The sequence below is a fragment of the Myripristis murdjan genome, chromosome 3 (genome assembly GCF_902150065.1).
Source record: "Myripristis murdjan chromosome 3, fMyrMur1.1, whole genome shotgun sequence".
In the NCBI taxonomy this organism is placed as follows: Eukaryota; Metazoa; Chordata; class Actinopteri; order Holocentriformes; family Holocentridae; genus Myripristis; species Myripristis murdjan.
This window is the reverse complement of record NC_043982.1, coordinates 3,483,265-3,504,820: the sequence shown is the minus strand read 5'-3', so window position 1 is coordinate 3,504,820 and position 21,556 is coordinate 3,483,265. Positions and strand designations below refer to the sequence as shown.

The 21,556-nt window shown below is 39.6% G+C and overlaps 1 protein-coding gene across 1 annotated transcript; it reads right to left on the bottom strand.

Annotated features, from left to right (window-relative positions):
- Positions 1-1,504: 1,504 nt before the first annotated feature.
- On the bottom strand, positions 1,505-20,329 carry LOC115357222 (cell surface glycoprotein 1). The gene is given in 9 exon segments (XM_074933711.1): positions 1,505-4,875; positions 4,878-4,890; positions 4,995-5,318; positions 5,578-5,676; positions 5,889-5,993; positions 13,486-13,607; positions 13,872-13,940; positions 13,943-14,021; positions 20,137-20,329. Coding segments are annotated over 9 exon segments (2,313 nt in total). The 5' UTR covers positions 20,146-20,329; the 3' UTR covers positions 1,505-3,382.
- Between the last annotated feature and the right edge of the window lie 1,227 nt (positions 20,330-21,556).

Below are 21,556 nucleotides of genomic sequence, written 5' to 3'. Positions count from 1 at the left end.
CATTCTAATGCAAAAAAAAAAAAATCTGATCACTGCTTAAAAACAATGAATGAATCATTAACAATAAACCTTTCAATAAAGATAATTACAAGTATAACAAAGTACCTAAACCCTATCAGGAAGTAATCTGTAGGTGTAATGTGGAGGTGGTCCAATTTTTTCCATATCGTGTATGTTTAGTTTATTGTCATCCCTGGTGCAGACTATTTGTATGTGGCTTCACTACCTGGCCCCTAAAGTCATTGGGCTAGAAAGATTTTAGGCTGTGGATACACTTGTGCTGGATGAGATTGGTGCTATTAATGATGTTGCAATTGCTGCTGGTTGTCATACATACTGAAAGCCACGTTAATTTCGCTATTATTTTGAAAAGCATAAATGGCGCTACTTCCTGTGCTACTAACGGTGGATAATTCAATGCAACTTGATTGGTGGCAGGCAAACGGGTGTGAAATCAACTAATCTTCGAGTTCTAAACGTGCCATTTTCCTGTGTTTCCGCATTATTTCCTGTTTTGTCGCATAACTTTGTGGGTGGTGTTCAGAGACAAAAGCATCCAAACACTGAAATCCGCCTTTGTCAATCCTTTGATGACCTCTACTGGAGATTAGTAGGAACTGCAATAACGCTGATGGAGAGATCAGGAGTTTTCAGAGTTTTTATATCCTGGACCCCTAAGTTGACTATGTCATGTTGAATATGTCATTTTAATATTATAAATAGTTTTCTTGAAAATGCCTATATTATTGCTGTTTTTCTGATAACTGCCCCCACCCCCTTTATTTTATTATTTTATTGCTAATTGCCTTTACAGTGTTTATGAATCAAGTGAACTGGTGCAGGTCTCAAAGGGTTAAATTATTTAGATGTCATACATGAACATCAGTGTGGTCAGATTAAACCAGAGGAGAGAAAATGTTAATATCCCTCATACATTTTCTGCATTCTAAGAAATTGAAGTGAATTAAATCACAGTGAAATTAAACTAGTATTCATTCCCTGAGGGCCACCTGTGAGCCCCTTCGGGACCCCAGGGGGTCCCTGGACCCCACTTTGGAAACCATTGACCTAGGTAACTCAGCTCACCCAACACACCACTCTTGTCCCCTTCGGAGAAGGTGGCCTGTAACTGACAGATAGAGAGACAGCTAATTACAGCAGAGATCAGCAGAAACATCTAATGCAAAGGTAATAACACATCACTATGATAATTACTGGAAACAGCATACAGCTTTTTTAATGAGAGGCTGATGAAACAGCTAAAGAGTGTTCAGTGTAGACCTAGATCTAAGAAGTAAGAAAACTTGCACCCACGTTACTGGAGACACACACACACACACAGAGAGAGAGAGAAGAGAAACAAGCCGTTTACGAGGACATAAAATATTCATTACCCTTTTTTTTAATACGTCCTTTACATGTTTATGGCATATTGGTGATTAAATACTTGCTGACTGATATCTTGTGTATATTAATGTTATTTCCTAGGATAACAAGGGAAAAAATCAGTTTCTAACACAAACAGCAAAGGCTTGATCACCATCTCCTGTCTCCGTGATGTGCTGTGCCTGTGGTGATGGTGCACACTCAGTCTCGCACTGACAGCACCAACATTAGCCAGTCAAATGTGTCACTGCTTTGGTTCCTTTTCTTCATGGTGGTTTAGAGGAAGCTGAAAGTCCATAAAGTGAGTGGGCAGAGCATCAGTTCCAGTTCCAGTTCCAACACACACAAAACCTCACACATACGGAACTAATTGTTGTGGAGAGGTCATGCTGCTCAAAACAGAGGATTTAGATCGTTGTAGTTTAACTCTTTGAAACCTGAGCAAATGAACTTCTTTTCTTTCCAAAAAATACATATTCAAAAAAATTACAAGACAACTGCCACAAAATGACCACTAAAATACCAAAAAAGTGAAACATTTACAAGTAAATTATGATAAAATTACAGAAAATGTTAAAGAAATATCATGAATTTTGTTCAGAGGGTTAAAAATCACTGTTCCCATCATTTTCCTGTGTACTAAAGCGCTGTACACACTTCCATATTCCATCGAACACTCACCAGACATTTTTCGCTGCAGCCATTTTGACATGAAAAAGCATAAACAAAGGTGTTAATGACATGAATTAAGGTGCCATTCCGTGTAATTTTCCAGTGAAGCGCAATAGTAGGGCTCTGGTTATGTATAACCTCAAAATAGCTGCTGTGAAAAAGGCCAGTTCTAGCAAACAGAGGCAATGTGTATTGGGGCACTATCACCCATAATGCATATCACACACTTGCTCCTTTTCCTGGTAACCAAGAGGCCCACTTAACCTTGGCTCCACATGACACACTAGCAAAGAAAATCTTAAGTTTTAGTTTTGCACTGAAGATCTATTTCAGGAGTATCACATTCAATACACTGGGCAGTAGCAAATTTGATCAAAGAACATAAAATTCATATTTGTGAAATTACTCATACTATAAGCATGGCAGAATGGTACAAAATAGTCTTAAAATCTTTTATTAACATAAAAAGCACTGGACAAGAAATAGGGAATAATGCAGAGTCCACTAGAGATAATGAGGAACTTTTCGGATGAGCACATATGACAATGTCAGTAAAGATCTAATGAAAAAATGAAATGTACATGGAGTCGTGAAAGCCAGGAGCTCTTCAGTTCTGCTGTACACTGAGCTAAGTGGACAGCACTGCTCACCGAGAACACTTCCACTGCTGGGGGTGAGGGGTCAGATATAATACACAGGATTCTGCATTATAATATTAATCAGCTAAAGGCATCATATTGACAATGCTGTGATTCATCTGTTAAATGCAGCCTACTTGCATTACTTGCACATTGCATGATTACTCTGAAATAACTTATGACAGAAAAATCCTGAGCTCTGTGTTCAGACCTCGGCACATCTTTTCTCACGAATGAACAAACAGTCCCTTGTACAAAGCAAGCAAAAACATGCTTTTTAAAAATGGAAAAAGGCTTTAATTCATGTGGCCTAATAATACTGTAAGTAAGTTGTTAAATTAACTATATATTTGGTATTAACAGTTTTAGCCAGAGTGATTACATTCTCATTCTCTATGTATTAACAGTGCTGGTGTGTCATTCTCATTAATTCTCCAATTAGCATTCAAGTAATTATCCTTGAAAATGTCCAATGTAGATTATAAATATAAAAAAATATACAGTAGCAAAGTAGGCATGACTTTCAGCTGCAGAAAAAGTTAATCTAGGAATAATTGCACTTAGTTAATTAAGAGCAAACAGTTGCATGTGCTGCATAACCAGCAAAATGAGAGGAACATCTGTCGTCCTGCCTGATTGCTTCCATCAATCACAATACGCCAGTTCATTCTTGGACAATTGGACAATTACCAGCTGTTCCTCTTGCTTGTGTTCTTTGTAAGTTCAGAGTCCTTCAATTTCTTAACCTCCCTGAGGAAATGATCTGCCCTCTTCAGCTTCTCCATGGCCTTGGCCAGCAGATCCTCTGGCATGCCTTCACCAGTGCCCTCCACATGTGATTCTGAAACTATATTCAGGAGCTCTCCTGTCTTTTCCATCTCTTGGGCAACTTCACTCTCAAGGTTCATAACATCATCACTGGGAGCAGCAGCCCCATCACTCACAGTCATACCTCTGGTATGCTGGCTCTTCTGGGGATAGTCTGAAGAGTCAGCCAGCAGATCTCCAACAGAGGCAGACTTGGCCTTGATTGCAGGTTTGAGCGGGACAGGGGGCCGCATCTTGGTGGAGCTAACCTGAGGCTGCGTTCTGGCTGGAGGTTCATCAGGTTTGACCTGCCCCATGCTATCAGTGATCTGAGTGTCATCTTCACTAATATCCAACACATCAAGACCAGCATTGCTTCCCCTCAATGCAGCAGTGGAAGCTGCCAGTGTGTCTCCACTCTCAGAGTCCTCACTGTCATCGGTGTGCCGACCGCTGTCCACAGATTTCTCCTCCACCCTCTCTTTCTTCTCTGCATGCAAACGATAGAGCAGTGGACTAAGGCTGGGGCTGTCAACTACAGGGTCATTCAGAGAGAGAACCACCACTGGAATGTCAATGTTAGACTCCAAAGGGAGGTTCTGTGTCTCTTCTGTAGGGGGAGAACTGACTGAGATGTCTGAGGCTGTTTGTGGTGAAATAGGGTCTGGCTTATCCTGAGGCTGGGTAACTGCAGTTGTGTTTTCTTCTGTAGGATGGATGTGGGACTGACATAATTCAGAGGGTGTCATTGCTTCAGCAGGATGTGGTTTCACAGGCTTTTTCTTAGAGGGTATCAGAGGGCCAGGGCTTTTTTTGAATGGCTCTGTAGGCACTGGTGAGGCTGGCGAGCACATTTGGGATTCATTGGTATTTGAATTTGCATTATCTGTTCCACTGCTTAAAGCCAACTCCTCTGATTCTTCAGGTTCAGACACCTTGAGATGTCCCTCTGAGTCAGTTACCAGAGTATCCTCTTTGAAATCAGGTACAACCTCTTTAGAAACTGAAATGGATGGTTTCATCTCATCATCAGGTTCTTCCTTCTCTTCATTTTCATCTCTTGTGCTTTCATCCTTTTCATCACTTGTGCCATCCAGGTTAGAGGGCACAATCTCTTGGTTTGGTTCCACAGCAGGAACAGCGGGTTTCTTGTCTTTGGACGGTGGGGTAGGAGGCAGGTCTTCTGGCGTGGACTGTGAGGCCTCTGAAAGGTTGCTTGTGGAGTTGCTGATAGGTTTGTTTGGAGGGGTTGGTGGTGGCACTGCCTTTTTCTTGGCATCAGGACTCTTTTCAGACATGCCATCTGTGTTGGCCTCCTTGGCAGATTCTTTAACAGGTGAAGCACTGGGTTTGGCTTCTTTAGATGGAGGCATGGTGGCTTCAAAACCTTTAAACAAAAACATAATTTTATATAGGATGTTACACCAACAGAAAGAAATGCAAAATATTCATATTCTGTGATAATCCAGATGTAAAGAGCAGCATGCAGACCTTCTCCTCTGGGCCATCCTCCTTGGAAGGTTTATCCTCAGGTGTTGCAGTAGCTTTAGCCTCTTTGGAAGGGGGCATGGGGGGTTTGAGGACTTTTTTCTGGGGACTGGGCTGTGGCTCAGTCTGAGGCTCTTCTTCAACATTCAAGCCTGATGGTTCCTCCTCTGCAGCTTGCTTAGCATTGGACGGGGGCATGGGGACTTTAATGGCCTCTTTTGGGGTCTCACTGGTATCAGCATTCACGTAATGAGTCCCATTAGGCATTATAGCATCCGGAAGATCAAGATCCAAACGTAGGATACCATCAGATGATGCACTGGCCACCTAGACAGATGACAGGACATGATGTTCACAACACAATCCCTCCTGAATAGAATTTAAAATTCAATGTGTGGCTCACAGTATCTTTTTTGAAACTATGAACCAAATTAGTCCCCAAAAAATTCCTCACATGAGCTATAAAGAAAATGACTCTAGCATGAATCTTATAGGAAAGGAAGTATTTAATTGGATTTAATTGGATCACCCCACACCCCACCCCACCCCACACAGACACCACACACACACACACACCCACACACACCTCTTTCATGTGTATCCTGGTTGGCGGCCTTCTGTTACGGTTCCCTTTTGGTCTTGCTCGTGTAACATGCTCTAAATTACTACTTTCATCAACTTTCACCTGGGGACAAAAATAAGCATATTCATTCTCTTTCTTCCAGAGATTCCATATGAAGCTTTTAAAAACTTAGCATCTAATAAAAAATCATCCATTCATCTGTTGCCAAATATATTAATGATAACTTTACCCACAACAGGGATTGAATTATACTGATTCCATGGGCTGAAATGAAGAAGTGCTGCTGATTCAAAGTAGACTACACTGTCATTTACCTCATCGAAGACCTTATTTTTTGCTCTGTTGATGCCATCACTGAGGGCTTTGATCCAAGCATCCTTCTCCTCTGGAGTTTGGGCTTGGAACTTGACATCATGTACCTGTCAGTCAAATAAATCCGAAAAAAAAAAAAAAATCACTATTATACAGTATTGACAAAACCTTTGGATATTAGATTTTAATCTATTTTTTTTTACTGTTAACATGAATTAAATGAATTACCATGACATATCAGTTTCAGTGTTTCAAAATAAATTGGATTAAATTAAAAATTACAGTGCCAACTAATCACATGGATGAAGAGACATGACAAGCAGAATGACAGATACAACATTTTAAGAAAATCTTTGGTCATAAAGAGTCAGTATGTTCACTGATAGTGACAGCTACTGCTTCTGGTTGTTATGGAAACAAAGTGAACATGACTCATTTTTTTGTCAGCACCATGTGCTGTTAAGCCAGCACATTTTCTACAAAACAACCGAAAACTATTATCAAGCTTGCCACCTGTTTTGTCCATGACATCAGTCAACAGCAGCTTAATATTTTACCCATTCAAAATGTTTACATATAGACTAAGTTGATGACATCACACAAATGACAAAAATCAGCAAGACCTAAAGCAATCTTATCCGTCTCAGACTACTGAATACCGAGGTGCATGCACTGGCTAACAAACACACATACATACACCTTCCTACAATTTTCTTTTCTAGTATTATTATTATTATTTTTAATTTCATTTTCTACTTGTCACAGGACATATGCACTTATCAACTGTGAAAATGGTACTAATGTCAATTGACTAATTCTTTTCAGGAAGGACTGGCAGCAGACACTTGCCCACTTCATTCTCTTCAGGATAGAAATGGTTAAGTTTAGACATTACGTTAGAGATGGTTCAGTTTAGGGCTAGATTAGAGATGTTAAGGTTAGGGAATGGTTTGGTGTGGTTAAGGTTAGGGTGAGCATGGGGGGATTTCTGCAATGTGGGCGTTCCTTGAGGTTCTTGAGGTTTTCAGTCTGCTACTTCTCATTCCTTTCAGAAAGAAGCAAGGAAATGAGCAGTGGGGGATGTACATAGTTACAATGCATGCAAGAGTCAGACATATAGTTACCTTTCACTGAGACCTTACACTACTCTAGAGGAGCTTGTTGAGCCAGCCAACCATACTGATGTTAACCAGAGTACTACTTATAGCTGAAATGACTGGCACAATGCATTATCTGTGCTATTTTTGGTAATAAGTTACACTTTAAACTAGCAAAGCAACATCTTTGGATATTCCTGTCTGGGTGCAATTTAGGGCTGAACAATATGATAAAAAATCATATTGTGATTAATTGGCACATACTGTGATTGTGATATGATTCACGGTTTTATAAAGAATGATATTTTCTTGCATCATTTTCATACTGGTGTGATTTTTGCTGGGGTCTGTACCAAACAAGCATGTTTTCTTACATCCGGAAAATGCAATTTGTAGTCCAAGGCATCTCTGTAGCACCACAATATTTTATTTACAACAATTTTTTGCTATACATGTAGCTCTTGCAATTAATACTAATAATCTATAATGCAGTTTTGATAATATTTCCCTAATTGTTAAGATCTAATACGATTAAAAATTCTTGTATTGAAAGGATGGTGACCTTTTTTTTTTTTACTTAAGGAACTCTTATGTCTGATCAGACAAGGCAGGTAAGACAACAACATGCCTTGGACAGAAGCAACAGCAAGTGTACATGAATTATGAACTAATGTACTCAGTCAGTTTTCACTCTCTGTAAAGCTGTGCTTTATAAGTACTTGCTGCCAAAAGTAAAGTATTACAGGGTAGTCTCAAATCTTTCACAATAGCTGCCAATGGTCATGTCAGTCTTTGTAAGTGGGGTAATGGTTAAGTGTCGTCCCTACATTCCAACACAGTTAATGCAACCAGTGGCACAGCATATGCCAGCACTGTTAGCCAAGTGAACAGTGGCAGCAGCCACTTAGTACTAAGCAATGCTACAGAGATGGTGCCATCCACTATAGGCCACTGCCTGTAACTGGCATCACAGATATAAATCAGTGAAAATGAAAGAGCCCCAAAATGAATAGCCTAAAAGTCTATGAGCACTGTCTTCTGAAAAATTCCCTCTTATGGACAAACCAACTGAAGCTCACACCTGGAGGCAAGCTTAAAAAAGATGTGCTGACCTACAAAGGATACACAAACCTTCCACTGCAAACTACATGCTGAACAGGTTGGTAGTAACAAGTATAAAGGGTACAGGTTACATCAGATGCTATAATAGATTTGTGCTTTTCCTCTCACTCAACAGTTGAGCCTAATCCGTTTTATTCAAGGGAACAGTAACAAAAGATAAAAACAGAAGTGAAAATGCATTACTTATGAACATGGGAGATATTGCATGAATAAAAGAAAATGCTAATTTCCTCTCCAGGATATTCACTCACTCACTTTCTACTTCAATTGAAATATTTTTGATTGGATTCACTGAACAGTGGCATAGCTGCCATAAGTGGTTGGTTCTGGTACATGATTTTATTGTGCTGCTTAAAGAAAATCTTTGTCTTTTGGGCCTCTCTTTCAGTCAGGCAAAGCCAAAGCTGAACAGGGTTACCGTGGAGAAAACCATGAGGCAGCCAAGTAGCTCTTAACATCCTGGTCATGCCCACTCATTTCATTCACACTGCACAACAACAGACTACAAACTACTGATAGCTTCAGGAACTCACAAAAGTTCAACAAAGAAATTAGGATCAATTCTGAAATGCTGATATCACATAGGAAACGACTTACAGTTGCAAAAAAGGAATACTGGGACATTCACAGTTACATTCAATGAACCAGCATTTGATATTTGTTGATTTTTCAATGTTGAAATGGCAACACTGAATCAACATTCATTTTTGTTATTCTCCATAGCTTTTTAGCAGTTGGTGGGCAGGTGCTCTTGGTTTACTTTTTCCTTAACTCCTACTGGTCCAGTACGGCACCCAAAGAGAATATATCATGTAGTTGAGAGCAGACAGGGTAGATGATATTTCCTGCATTCTGGTGACTTTTTACAGATGGTATGATATTTTTAATGGAAGGTTTCTCTCACCAATGCCTGCCACTGCGTAACATTACATGCTGTGCAAGTATGATACATGTGCCATATGTTCATATCTATTGTAATTATCTCTGTCATCAAAGGGGCTTGGAGATATGTTAGCTCAAAAATTAATGGTAGGATTTGGATAAAGCATCATGGAGGGACTGGTAACTGAAGAATGAGCTCATTAAGTTTCAGAGTATCAAAGGTCAAGGTCACCCAAAGGTCAGAATTCGCATTTTAAGCACTACCTCCAGAGAGAAGACAGCTTCAGCTAGGTGTGCTATGTTGATGTGGTGGAGGTTGCTGTCTGTTATATATAGACAACAGACAAGCAGTCATACTTCTAGTTCTCCAGCCCGCTGTTTATGCCTCTGACACCAACACACATCGTCCATCAGAGTTCTAACTTCCTGCTTGTGGGGTTTTATGGCTTACATGCCTCTTAACAGCAAATGAACACACCTCGGAGTCCAAGGCAGGAGATTGAGGAGATTGTCAGGAACAGCTACAGCATCACAATAATATAAATATAACTATATAACTATGGGCTATTTTTAGATGTCTGAATTGAAAAAAAAAGAGAGAATTGAGTAAATATTGTTTCGTGTAAAATATGCAGGTGAAAAACATACTAAAATTCTGTCTCCAGCAAAATTCATGCTTGGCTTTAGAAGTTATGCACATTTCAATATACTTTGTAAAACAATCTTTTCTTCAGGGACTATTTTCCAGCAGACAGGCTCACTCTGTTGTGTAGTTTCCAAGTGTGACAAAGAGGAGTGGTGCATTCTCATCCTATCAGTAATTCAGGAAAACAAATGTCCTACATGTTACGTGGCTAGATTGTCAATTTTTGTAGGGCAAGAGCCAAAGCCATTGATTTTTTGCGAACAAACGCAACGATTTATCTTCACATATTCTTTCCTCATTTCGGGGGAATTTTTTGGTAACCTTTTCACCTATTATATTTTGCTTATTTATTTAAAATACATGTTTTCTGTCATTTTAATTTTTTCTTTATTTTTATTTGCTTGCTAGGTTTTTTTAAATTTTCTGATCATGTTTTTTTTATTATTATTATTTTTACCTATTTCACTAATGTTCCAGTAGTTTTTTGCTAATCTGTCCATTTTCCCAGTGTTTTGAAAGAAATCAAGTGAACTTTCCTAGGTTTCAAAGGGTTAAACTGTTTAACTGTCATATTTGAATGCTGACAAATCGCAGTGAAATTAAACCAGAAAGTAAATGTTTTTTGCATTCAGAATGAATGATGAATTAAATTACAGTAAAATTTAACTATTCCTCATTTTGCTGAGGAAAATGAGGAATAGTTAAATTTTACTGTAAAAACTCCCAAGGACCCCACTTTGAAAAATCACTGCTTTGGAAGATTATTGATAGATGTGTTAAGTATACATGACATACTGTGCCAAGGTAAACTTGGGCTGGCTATTAACTGTAATGCAAAACACTGGTATGCTTTGTGAAGGTTTGGCATTTCCCCTACACTTGAACTGTAAAATAACTAACAATGACATTGTGGCCTCCACAGAGGCTGCCATACATAGAATCAGAGTACACCATCACTGTCCATCATAACACATAACTCATTTCCAGGTCCAGAGCCAGAACCAGGTGAACCTGAAATGTCTCCTGTGTGACATTTCTGAAATCTAGTAGAAAGGAAAGTACAACCACTCAAATTTCAAAAGCCTTCTAAAGGCATTACACAAAGCAGGCTAAAATACAGCAGTACACATTGGCGTGTGACTCATTCTTCAGCCTGGTCACTGCATTAAGGGGAAAGGGGAAAAACTGACACACATACACAAGTGTGCGTGTGCGTGTGTGTGTGTGTGTGTGTGTGTGGTGTGTGTGTATACACTAGCAGAGTCGAATTCTCAGTCTCTCACAGACACACGCATGCACACACACAAAGGTGGATGAGGCCCTGAGCTGCTGGCTTTGCACACACACACCCTCTCTCTCTCTGCTGACATCTGCTCGAGTTGTGGTGTTGGCAAAGTCTTCAGTCACGTCATCTCTTTTCACTACAGCGTATTTCACCACTTTATATATATAATATATATTTTTAATTGATTCTCTGAATCTTTTCTGCTGCTCTGAAGTTGGACCATGACCACATCACAGAATATGGAGTTTATGCCTTATCGTGACAGCAAAGCAACAGTACTGAAAGTGTTTTTTCCTGTAATAATAGACCACACAGTCCTATTTCTTAGTCAACATTTACTAATGACTCACTTTTTAAACACAGTCCTGCCAGCTTTTATGCAAAACTGTAATGAAGCAGCCATAACCAAGGAGAAGACACAACAGCCCGACACAAGTGTTAGTGAGAGAGTTGGGAGGTTCCCAGGGGATCAGATAGGCCATCTCATTAAGTCCACAGTCCAAATCACGTGGGAGGACGGAGCTGTAACCCTGAGCAGATGGCAAATCTAAGACACGTAGATGGATCTGCATCAGTGTTCATTTTGTTGACTAAAAACTATGACAAAAGTATCTGTGACAAAAGTTTTCCTTAACAAAAATGATTGTTTTTGACAAAATCCTATAACAAACTGTAACAACATATTGGCCAACAATAAAAATGAGATAAAAATGCTACATTATACATTATGCTCATTATATGGATGAAAACAACTCTTGACCTTAGTTATCCAATCATTTGTTTCTAAGGGCCACAAAGGTTCATACCACTGGATATTACATATCTAATTAATGTTAGCTGGACGTTACCTAAACAAATCTGTGCAATATTGTATTTGCCCCAGCTCCCTTTTGGGAGGGAAAAGAAGAACTGACTTAATGGAGAAACTTTACTTTCAATATTAAGTGTGAGTGTAACAACAAAAGCTAGGTTATAAAGAAAAGACAAATGGCAGTCACAGTTAATGATCTGCATAAAAGGTTTAATTTCAAAATACTGTGTATTCCTTCTGTGAACAGAATGTACATAAACTACCATAGAAACTTGTTTTTTTTTTTTTTTTTTTTTCCATAACAAGCTTTACTTTCATGTGAGTAATCATGTAGTGAGAGCTAGTGTCACTTTTTTCAGATGGCGGAATAGAATGGTAGAAATACTTCACAACAATCAATTCAAGTGAGCTGATCCATTTTACTTATCTCCAGTTCCCTTTTTCAATAAAAGTCATACTGGTAATTCTTACACATACTCTGTGTCAATGTTAAAGTGACAACCCTAACCCTAACCTGTTTTGATTTCAAGCCTCAGCACTCAGCACATAATATGCTGAGATAAATGGGGGCAACTTTGCCCAAGACTGCGAAAATAACCACAATACCACAGTAGCATGGGCTGAGCAGGCTCTCTGTAGGGTGGAAAACTACCAGAATAAAATTTGACTTTTTGTTTTTTGTTTGCTCTTTGTTCTTCCTTTTTGTGGGTACGTTACCCCCAATCTGTTCATTATTATTTTAAATAACAAGTCCGAAATATTGTTTCCTTTCTATTGTTCTGTACGCTGCATTCCAATGAGGATTGTTTACAAATGTGGCAAGTTTGCAACATTCCACCATTACTCTTGGAGAAAAACTGAGAGGCTTATGCCACATTCGTGTCATATGGGAAAGAAGATAGAGGTCAGACAGACTTTCATCAATCCGACTTGTAAGTTTTTGTCAGTTATGAAAACAAAATAAGTGAACACGGAAGTAAAGTATGCTAATGTTATAATTTCATATAACATATCATATCCATATCAAAAAGTTAGGTTAAACAGTCGCCAGTTTCGAGATACCATTGTTATTCACCTCCAAGTCAGATATGTTGGAGCTTCCAGAAAAATCCAAGATCCAAGCCTTCCAGGTAGGGAATCTGTCTAAACATTATTGTTTAGCTGCTTCCCGATTGATCAGCAACTGAGAAAACAATGGATAGCAAAAATCTGGAGGGGCATTGGACCATATTTCAAGGTAAAACATATTTTATCACCCATTAATTACCATTAGACAACAGCTTGCAGTGTATTTTACCTCCAGGCTTCTAGTGGACCTAAAATGAAAAATGAATCCAAGATGTTTGTTGGTATTTCATAATTAATATAAATCTCTCCTATCATATCATATAACGCTGCCAAATCATAATCTTAGCTAGGAAGCGGTTGAATGCTAACGTTTTACTTTGAAATATGGCCCGGTGTCCCTCCAGATTTTTTACTGTCCATCGTTTTCTCAGTTGCAGGTCAATTGGGAAGTGGTGAAATGCTAACGTTTGGTCAGATTCCTACATTTATAAGATATGCAACCTGGGTCACAGTGGTGCAACATTATCCTTTTTGATTGCAGCATTTGAGCTTGCCACCCTGTGTGAATATGGTCCATGAGGTATCTTTTGGAGCTCTACTGCCATGTCACACTTTCTCTCTGCCCTGCTAAGTATGTAACAGATTCAAAAATTCACAAAGAACCATTTTTACTTCCCTCTCTGCTCACCTTGTTCCCAGCTTTGGGTGCTCGTATAAGTACTAGTCTGTTCTTCCTCTTAAAGGGGGTCTTTAACTCATGGCATTTATCATAGTTCTCCAGGTCAAGTCTCTCTAAGCAGTTTTGCAGGTCCTGTAACACAAAAAAAAACTTGTGTCAGCTGCAAAACATTCACTCCAGTAACGAATGGCAATCATAATCTATAAGTTTGTTCTTTCCATAACATGACAAAACAAGCTTTATGAAACCACAAAAATGGCATTACTTCTGATCTTTCTTTCTGCACATCTGTAGTTGGCGCATTAGGACACTGTGGCATGGTGCAATTAAGTGACAGCATTGCATACAGCAGAGTACAACATAATTAGTAGGATGTCTAGACACAGAAATGGTACCCTCATTTTCATACACTACAATCTCTGTCTTCTCCACATGAATGTAGCGGTCCTTATAGCTGGCCACACTCTGCCCGTGGCCTTCTTCACCCAGCCAGCCTTACCCAGGAACTTTGGCTCTTTCGACTGGGCTGGGTCTTCTTTCGCACCCTACAATGAAACAGAGGAAGGAAATCTGCATCACACACACACACAGCAAACGCACTCCAGGGGAACAGCACAGTGTAGTGACATCTTGATTTCAAGATACATGTTCATGTTCACAAATACTGACTCAACTATTCTTGACTACCAAATTAACACAAATAAATTCCTTATATTTTAAGTCACATTTAACAAGACATTTATGAAGACTTGCTTTAAGACATTAATACCAAGCAACCAAGCAAATGGAAACGTGGGTTGAGGTGTCTTTGCAACAGCAACTCTCACTTCTAACAGATCTTTTTCATTGCTATCTGCTTGTCTCAAAATACACACTGCTTCGGAGCCTGCATGTTTCGCACCTCCAACTAAAATAGGAAGTGTCTACATTTTGTGATGCGCACACATGCAGCCTGTGCAAATTATAGTTAGCCTTTGTTCAGTGAAGCAAATCCATGCTCAACACATCACCATTTTTTAGCAGACTGGCTGTATTACATTAGAGCACATCACATATGTGTGCAAACTGGTGCATGAAGTGCAAGATAGGGAACATAATGTACAATGTCCAACTGCAAAGCAACACAAAACAAATGCGCTGGTCCACACCATAATGAAAATGATAATGAAATAAAAATATATGGAAATGAAAGGCAGTGCATTCATAGTGAAAGTGAGGATGCAACTTCCTCAAATGCCAGTGGGTGTCTCTGAAAACAAGCACAAGTTATGTAGCCTTTCAACTTATTTGCCATTAAGAAAATAAGTCTAAGTCTGAAGCAAATTTTCCAGTGTTGAGACTTGATTTTTCAGTTTGAAACTGCTTTGAATTATTTGTCCACTTACACAGTTGATATGGTACCGAGGCAGGTATTCAAAAGGATCTAAAAGAGAGGACTAAAAGAAACACTGGCAAAGAGTTGATTTTTATGCACTCACTGTTTATTTTACAGCAGTGATGTTGCGGGGTACAATTTCAGTCACAGCCTTGCACTGCACAGAAATATAAAATGGGTTGGTTACAATTACAATAGTGAATAATGAATATTTATCACCTGCAAGTACTGTGTCAATCACTGAAACACAGTCAAATACTGCTTTAATGGTGACTAAAACACTGTCACTGCAGGTGTCTGCAGAATTCTCTGCCTCTCTGTTTCTATTGGAGGAAATTCCACAGGAAATCTCTTTTTTTCAGGGGGTCATCAACTGTTTTTCCACTTTCACTTAAACACTGCAAAAAGTGTCTTGGCTTGGTAAACAGGGGTGCAGCTGCAAGAAAAGGACAGCCAGGCAGAAAGTGCTTCAAGAAAAATTAAAAGGACTAAAATAAAAAAAAATTAAAAAAAAATAAAGGTAATTATAAAAAAAAACATTTTGAAACAGTGAGATAGTGAGACTAAGGTAGGTTCAGAGGTATAGTGGAATATACGTCTATAGTTATAGGGAAGCAGGATGTAGTGGAATCAGTGGAAGCGGGGGGTGGGATGGGGGACTGGGGGCGGACGTTCCCCTAACCACTAGAAGCTGTCTGTGTCCCCTCTGTGCCCCACAATTTACCCCACCTATAAACCATTAACAGTTTGTCCAGTACGCCAGTACGTGGGGCGTAGACGGACCATGGCAGACATAAAGGCCAGTGATGGGACTATGTGGAGCGCTTCAGTACAGTGTGTGCCTGGGTGTAGCACTGAACAAGCCCTCACAGCAGAGCAGAAGGGAGAGGTTTCCATTACTGCACTGTGATAATAGCTGCTACATCAGGGGCTCCAAATTTGGACTCATCACACAGGAAGTGTGTTTTACACCTCAGCATATGGTTAGCCATAACCTTTCATACCAAAAACCCACAGAGCTGTTTAGGTGTCTATTATTAATGGTCCTAGCTGTGCTGCTGACGTGTGAACATTCAAACAGGTCAACTGTTCTCTGCCAAAATGTGCTGGGTTAAACATACAGACACAAGTGGGTTTGGTAATTATTGGCAGCTCTTTACTCATATTAACGTTCAAAGATATGGTACATTTTCATGAGAAAAATGTGTCTGTTTCTCATGCGTTTTAATTATACAATTCTAACACTATTTTGAAGCTTGTGTGAATCTAGGGCAAGTTTGGTCTTAAAAGGGGGAGAGAAAACAGGAGAGGATGGTTGTCTGGAAGAGGCACACCTTAGCAGACATGTGTTTCTGATAAAGTGTTAGGTCAGGGAGCATCTGGGATTCATTGGGTTTCATGCTGACCTGCCCAGCTTGAACTCACCACAAGCCCTCGCTGGCTTCATTGGAGCTCACATTTTACACCCATTACCCTCTTTCTACTAGAGCTATCAGCAGAAAGGATTAGAGTTAGACTGATATCACTTTACTGATATCTCAGCCTGATATTGGCCTTTGGTGGAGTGAAATGTAAAATAGTCACCGTGGCAATGCTTGCTTTATGCAGTCAGTTTTGGCAACTTTGTTACCAATAGAACAAGAACATTAAGGTGGGTGTTTCAAACCAAAAATTCTAATTTGAATTTTTGAATTTCTAAATTATATATATATATATATATATATATATATATATATATATATATATATATATATATATATAGATACATAGATAGATAGATAGATAGATAGATATAAAATTATAATATTATCATTCATTCATCTTCTAAACCACTTATCCTCACAAGGGTCGCGGGGGTTGCTGGAGCCTATCCCAGCGCACATAGGGCGGAAGGCAGTGAAACACCCTGGACAGGTCGCCAGCCCCATCGCAGGGCAGACAGACACACAACGACATCCACACACCCATCACACCTAGCCTATCACACCAATTTTAGCTTCTCCAATTCACCTAACCTGCATATCTTTGGATGGTGGGAGGAAACCGGAGTGCCCAGCGGAAACCCACACAGACACTGGGAGAACATGCAAACTCCACACACAAAGGACCTTGGGTGGGAATCGAACCCAGGACCTTCTTACTGTGAGGTGACAGTGCTAACCACTGCACCACCGTGCCGCCATATAATATCATATTTTTTTTATATGTTGTGAAATCTTAAGAATCCCCACGATTTGGTTGTTGCGATGTAAATTGTGGTATGTCACTGGTATGTCCTTTTTTAAATATAGGTCTCATCCACCACTTTATATGATAGGGCCCTTCACGTACAGAAACAGTGTAAAACCTGTAATTAATTTTTAATTTCTTTACACATTTCATATTTTTGTAAATTAAATCTTCATTTAACATTCTCCCCAACCTTTATGAAAAATGGGCCATCCTCCCGACAAGGGATGCTAACTACAACATAATTTTATTTTTCTCAGTTTCACTGAAAATTGCAGCGTCCAGTATTCTAAATGCTTTTACATAGGCTTTTCCACCATGTTAGGAATGCAAGTCTGAATCCTTGTCATTTTTGGCATGAAATGGCAAAATTCAAAGATATTGAATATTGGCACAAAATATCAGGTATTGCAGCTTTGGTACAAAAAGATTTATATTGGCCTCCAAAAATAAATCATGGTCAAATCCTAGAGGGGAAAAGAGAGGACACCACCTATTTTAATGGAACTGACAAATAGAGACGTCAAGTGGCGAGAGGGATTGAAGAGGAGGGAGTGAGTAAGATGAAGAGGTATCAAAGTCATACTTAAAAGGGTAGCTCTGTAGTTCAAAACTGGCCAAATGTCTTCACTAAGGACTTCTCAACATTTTTCCATCCTTGTGAAGACTTTTAATCCTCACAAGGATACAAATTCAGAAGTTCAAGAACAGACACACTGACGCACACATATGCACTGTTGAGAACGTGCTCTTACTCTCTCACAAAGGCACTCTCCCAGAACTTATTAGCAATGTCACAGTTGGATGTTGCAAACACACACATCCATTGTCCAGCACAGGCCTGGATAGCGAGGCGATTATCAGAGAGGGTTAATTGTTTTCTGTCTGACACATAATGTGCCAGTCTGTTTCCTTGGAGCCGAATGGGTCAGGCCGACACGTCACTCTATGCACTCTGGGTCAGAGGGATGGCAATGAAAGGATGACTCAGAGCACTGAGACAATGATCATCATGGAGTGGCCTCAGCAGTTTTGAGCAGTGGGGGTGAAGAAGATGAAAATAGAGAGGGGGAGAGGCGGGAATGACAGAAAGATATGGCAGATAGCAAAAGGCAACCACCCAGGCTGTGGATGTCTCATACCAAAACATTTTCCAGTTGTAAGCATAAACCTAAAGCAAAATTTTGCAGGCATTCTGGGAAATGTGGGAGATCACTATCCTAAGTAGATGTAAACAAGGCAGGATGAGGTAAAGCAGATATACCAAAAAGTAAATTGCAATATGTCATCACAAAATCGGTCCTGGAATGCACTAAAGATTCCAAACTGAAGCGTAACAGTCTGAGAGGGGGATGTTATCTTTGGTATCAACATACAAACTGCTCATCTACAGTTCCCAAGGCTGAATGTAAACTATTCACTGGGAATTTAATGTTACCTTCCTTATCGCACAGAACTTCAGACACTTTTTATGCAACGAGATGGTCTATATATTCGGCATACAATTTATTCAATATTTATTTCAATCTAGGTCACACTTCCCCACACCGCCCACCACGGTGCATTTTTATGAGAGGAATGAAGAATCAATCAGTTGCAATTTTATTCAAGCCCCAACCCTATGAACTGTACATTTGCTGAATTGAGGCATGATTTCCAATAATTTCAGAAGAAGCCTTGAGTCTCTCAGTGCCGGCTCTGCCTATGTTGGCGCCCTAGGCAAAATTACCCCCCTTGTGCCCTTCCATGCCTGGTCTCTCTAAGTATATTATTAATTAAATGTCATGGATTGAGCTTAACAACATAAATGCACCATTAACACGTGTTCAAATTTAAGGGTGTGGCAGTGCTTTAAAAACTTTATAAAGTTATATGCAGAGATAAACTACTCCATAAAAATCGACCAAACTTCCCTTTTCTAGTAACTTGGCTTCCTCAAATCTCAAAAGATCATAAAGGCACGCAGCCCAATCTGCTCATCAGTTGTTGCGTTGGCTCTTTGACTTCTGCCACCATTACACCATTCATTAGCAACACAAACACAAAATGTTTTGATTGTTCATGCTGTGCTAAAACATCTTTCTTTATTAAGTGGGTTTCCCTTGTTCTAAAAAATAACGATGGTCATCCCTCGCAAGCATCTGTTTTGAGACACATGCCCCTTTAGTTCCCTCGAATTCCCTCGAATAGAGACCACACGGCAGACTCCGTTCATAAATCAGTCATATCAATATTGTCATGCTTATGTGGGAAAAAAAGAAAACTGTAATTTAAATTAAGAGCCTTTCTGACACCGAACGATCCGTTCTTTGATCCGGCATACATACAACTTCTTTTATTTCGCTACAAAGTTAACTTTTAGGATTATTTCCCTTGTTATTACGAGCATTTTCTTCCGTCAAAATACACAGTGATGGGCGGTAGCTAGCAGTCTAACCTAATTCTAATAGATACAATTTTAATGCTTCGTGGATACATTGATGCCGAATTGACCGGCGGCTTGTAGTGATTCCGGAAAATGTTCCTATAAAACTTAAAGGGGTATCTACTTTGTATAGGTAGCCTCTAACTGAATTGGCATTTTTTTGAATGGACTTTGGTTACTCTGCACACCAGAGACCGTATCTGGCAGGAGTCTCCTCTGGAAATCTGACCAACAGTTGATGCCGCAGATTGACAGGTGAGCAGGTGCTGTGTGCCAAGTAATGTTGACAACGAATGACGATGGCAGACAGCCTGGTAAGTTATCGCTATAATAACTGACCAGTCTGCACACTCTTATCTGTATTAATTTATGTCAGAATTACAGCGTACTCAAAACATTCAAAACATGTTGACTGCCAACCTTTCACATTTCCGCAGGGCCCTAAGTTCTAATAATTAGTCTGTTGTTGTTTCTTGTCTGTTGCTGTTTTACTCACAAAGTTTGAAGTATTATGGTTTGTTCTTTAAGTTTCCGCTATCTAAAGTAACTCGGTAACACAGCAAAAGTGCAGTCAGTGAACTGAAAAACGAAGCGAAGCAGCAGAGAGAATGTGCCTGAAGCGATTACTCACATCTTCCATGGTAAAGGACCAAACCCGTTATTCGTGTGTGTTCCTGAAAATCACTCGACGTCGCCCTTATCCTCGCCAAAAACTATTTACCCTGCTTCTCCCCAGTTCTTCGGCAGCCGACACATTCCCAATATTGTACGTAAATGCAGAAAAACGGAACTATGTGCGCTTTTTTTGACACCAAGGCTCGTCTCTTTTTTCCTCTTTTGCTTCAGAGAAAAAAAAAGTTCGAAGAAAAAAGTTTGGTTTCCGGTTTAAGTTAGACACTTGAATAGAAAAGGCTGTCGAGGAGGAGCAACCCGGCCAGCGAGCTCGCGGCTTTGTGTGCATCCTCTCGAGCATCCTAATTAAAACTTAACAGAAAAAAATATGCACGTTGCTTATAGTTTTGTAGATGTCGCCGCGTTATTAAGCAACTGCATTGCTCCATGTGTTGGTGAGTACAGATAATGATGCAAACTCCTGCTGGTGCAGCTGAAGGAGCCTCTTAAATTCATACAAGCTAAACACACACTCCTCTCTGAGTAATTATGAAAATTAACAAACAAAAACGTGTTTATCCTGAAGACAGTACAAAGCGGTGCCATAATAAACCGAACATCAGCAAGTCGAACTTTCAAGGGCAGGGTGTCAAAATGTGGTCAAATGTGGTTTCCCCTTTTTTTTTTTTTTTTTTTTTTTTTTTTTTTTTGTTAGGCTTCTGAGACTGCATCAGTCATCATTATAGTGTTTTGGCCTCTCTATCTTGTTGCCCTAGACACTTCCTGGTAGGTGTGGCTGCTGTTAGGTTTGAGAAGGGATGTTCTGCTGCAGCATTAGCCAGCCAAAGAAAAACATCTGGACTGGAGGTGGGGGAGGAGGGGGGTGTGGGGCATATTTTACAGAATGAATGATTATGCTGCCTTCAAATGCTCATTTCCAAGCTCATACTTCCAAAAGCGGACGTCAGCTCTCTGCGCTTTCATGCACTTTGGTCAAAAATAAGAATATGTAAGAAATATGTATAAGAAAAAATATTGGCCTCACCTCTGTCTGACAGTCTGACAGAGACCCCTCACAACTTTGAGCTCTGTAGTTTCTATCTCAACAAGTATATTTACAATAAGTATATTTAAATAAGTACATTCATTCTTTACTGCTCTTGTAGGGTATCTAAGGGTGTTTCTTGTACCCTTTATACTGTGTCGTTACCACTTTGTTTGTGTTACAAGTGTGTTCACTTGTAACACCGATATTTCTGACAGCACCTGAAGGCAGCAATAGAAGTGGGCCAGTGTGTATGAGTGTCTGTATGCAATTTGGCATGATTGGCCTGACAGACACTTGAAAAATGGCTTTGGACGTTCTGAAACGTGTGAAATATCTAGAAATATCCTGCTTATTGTCTCCTATATTAAAATCTCGGTTATGGTTACCATGG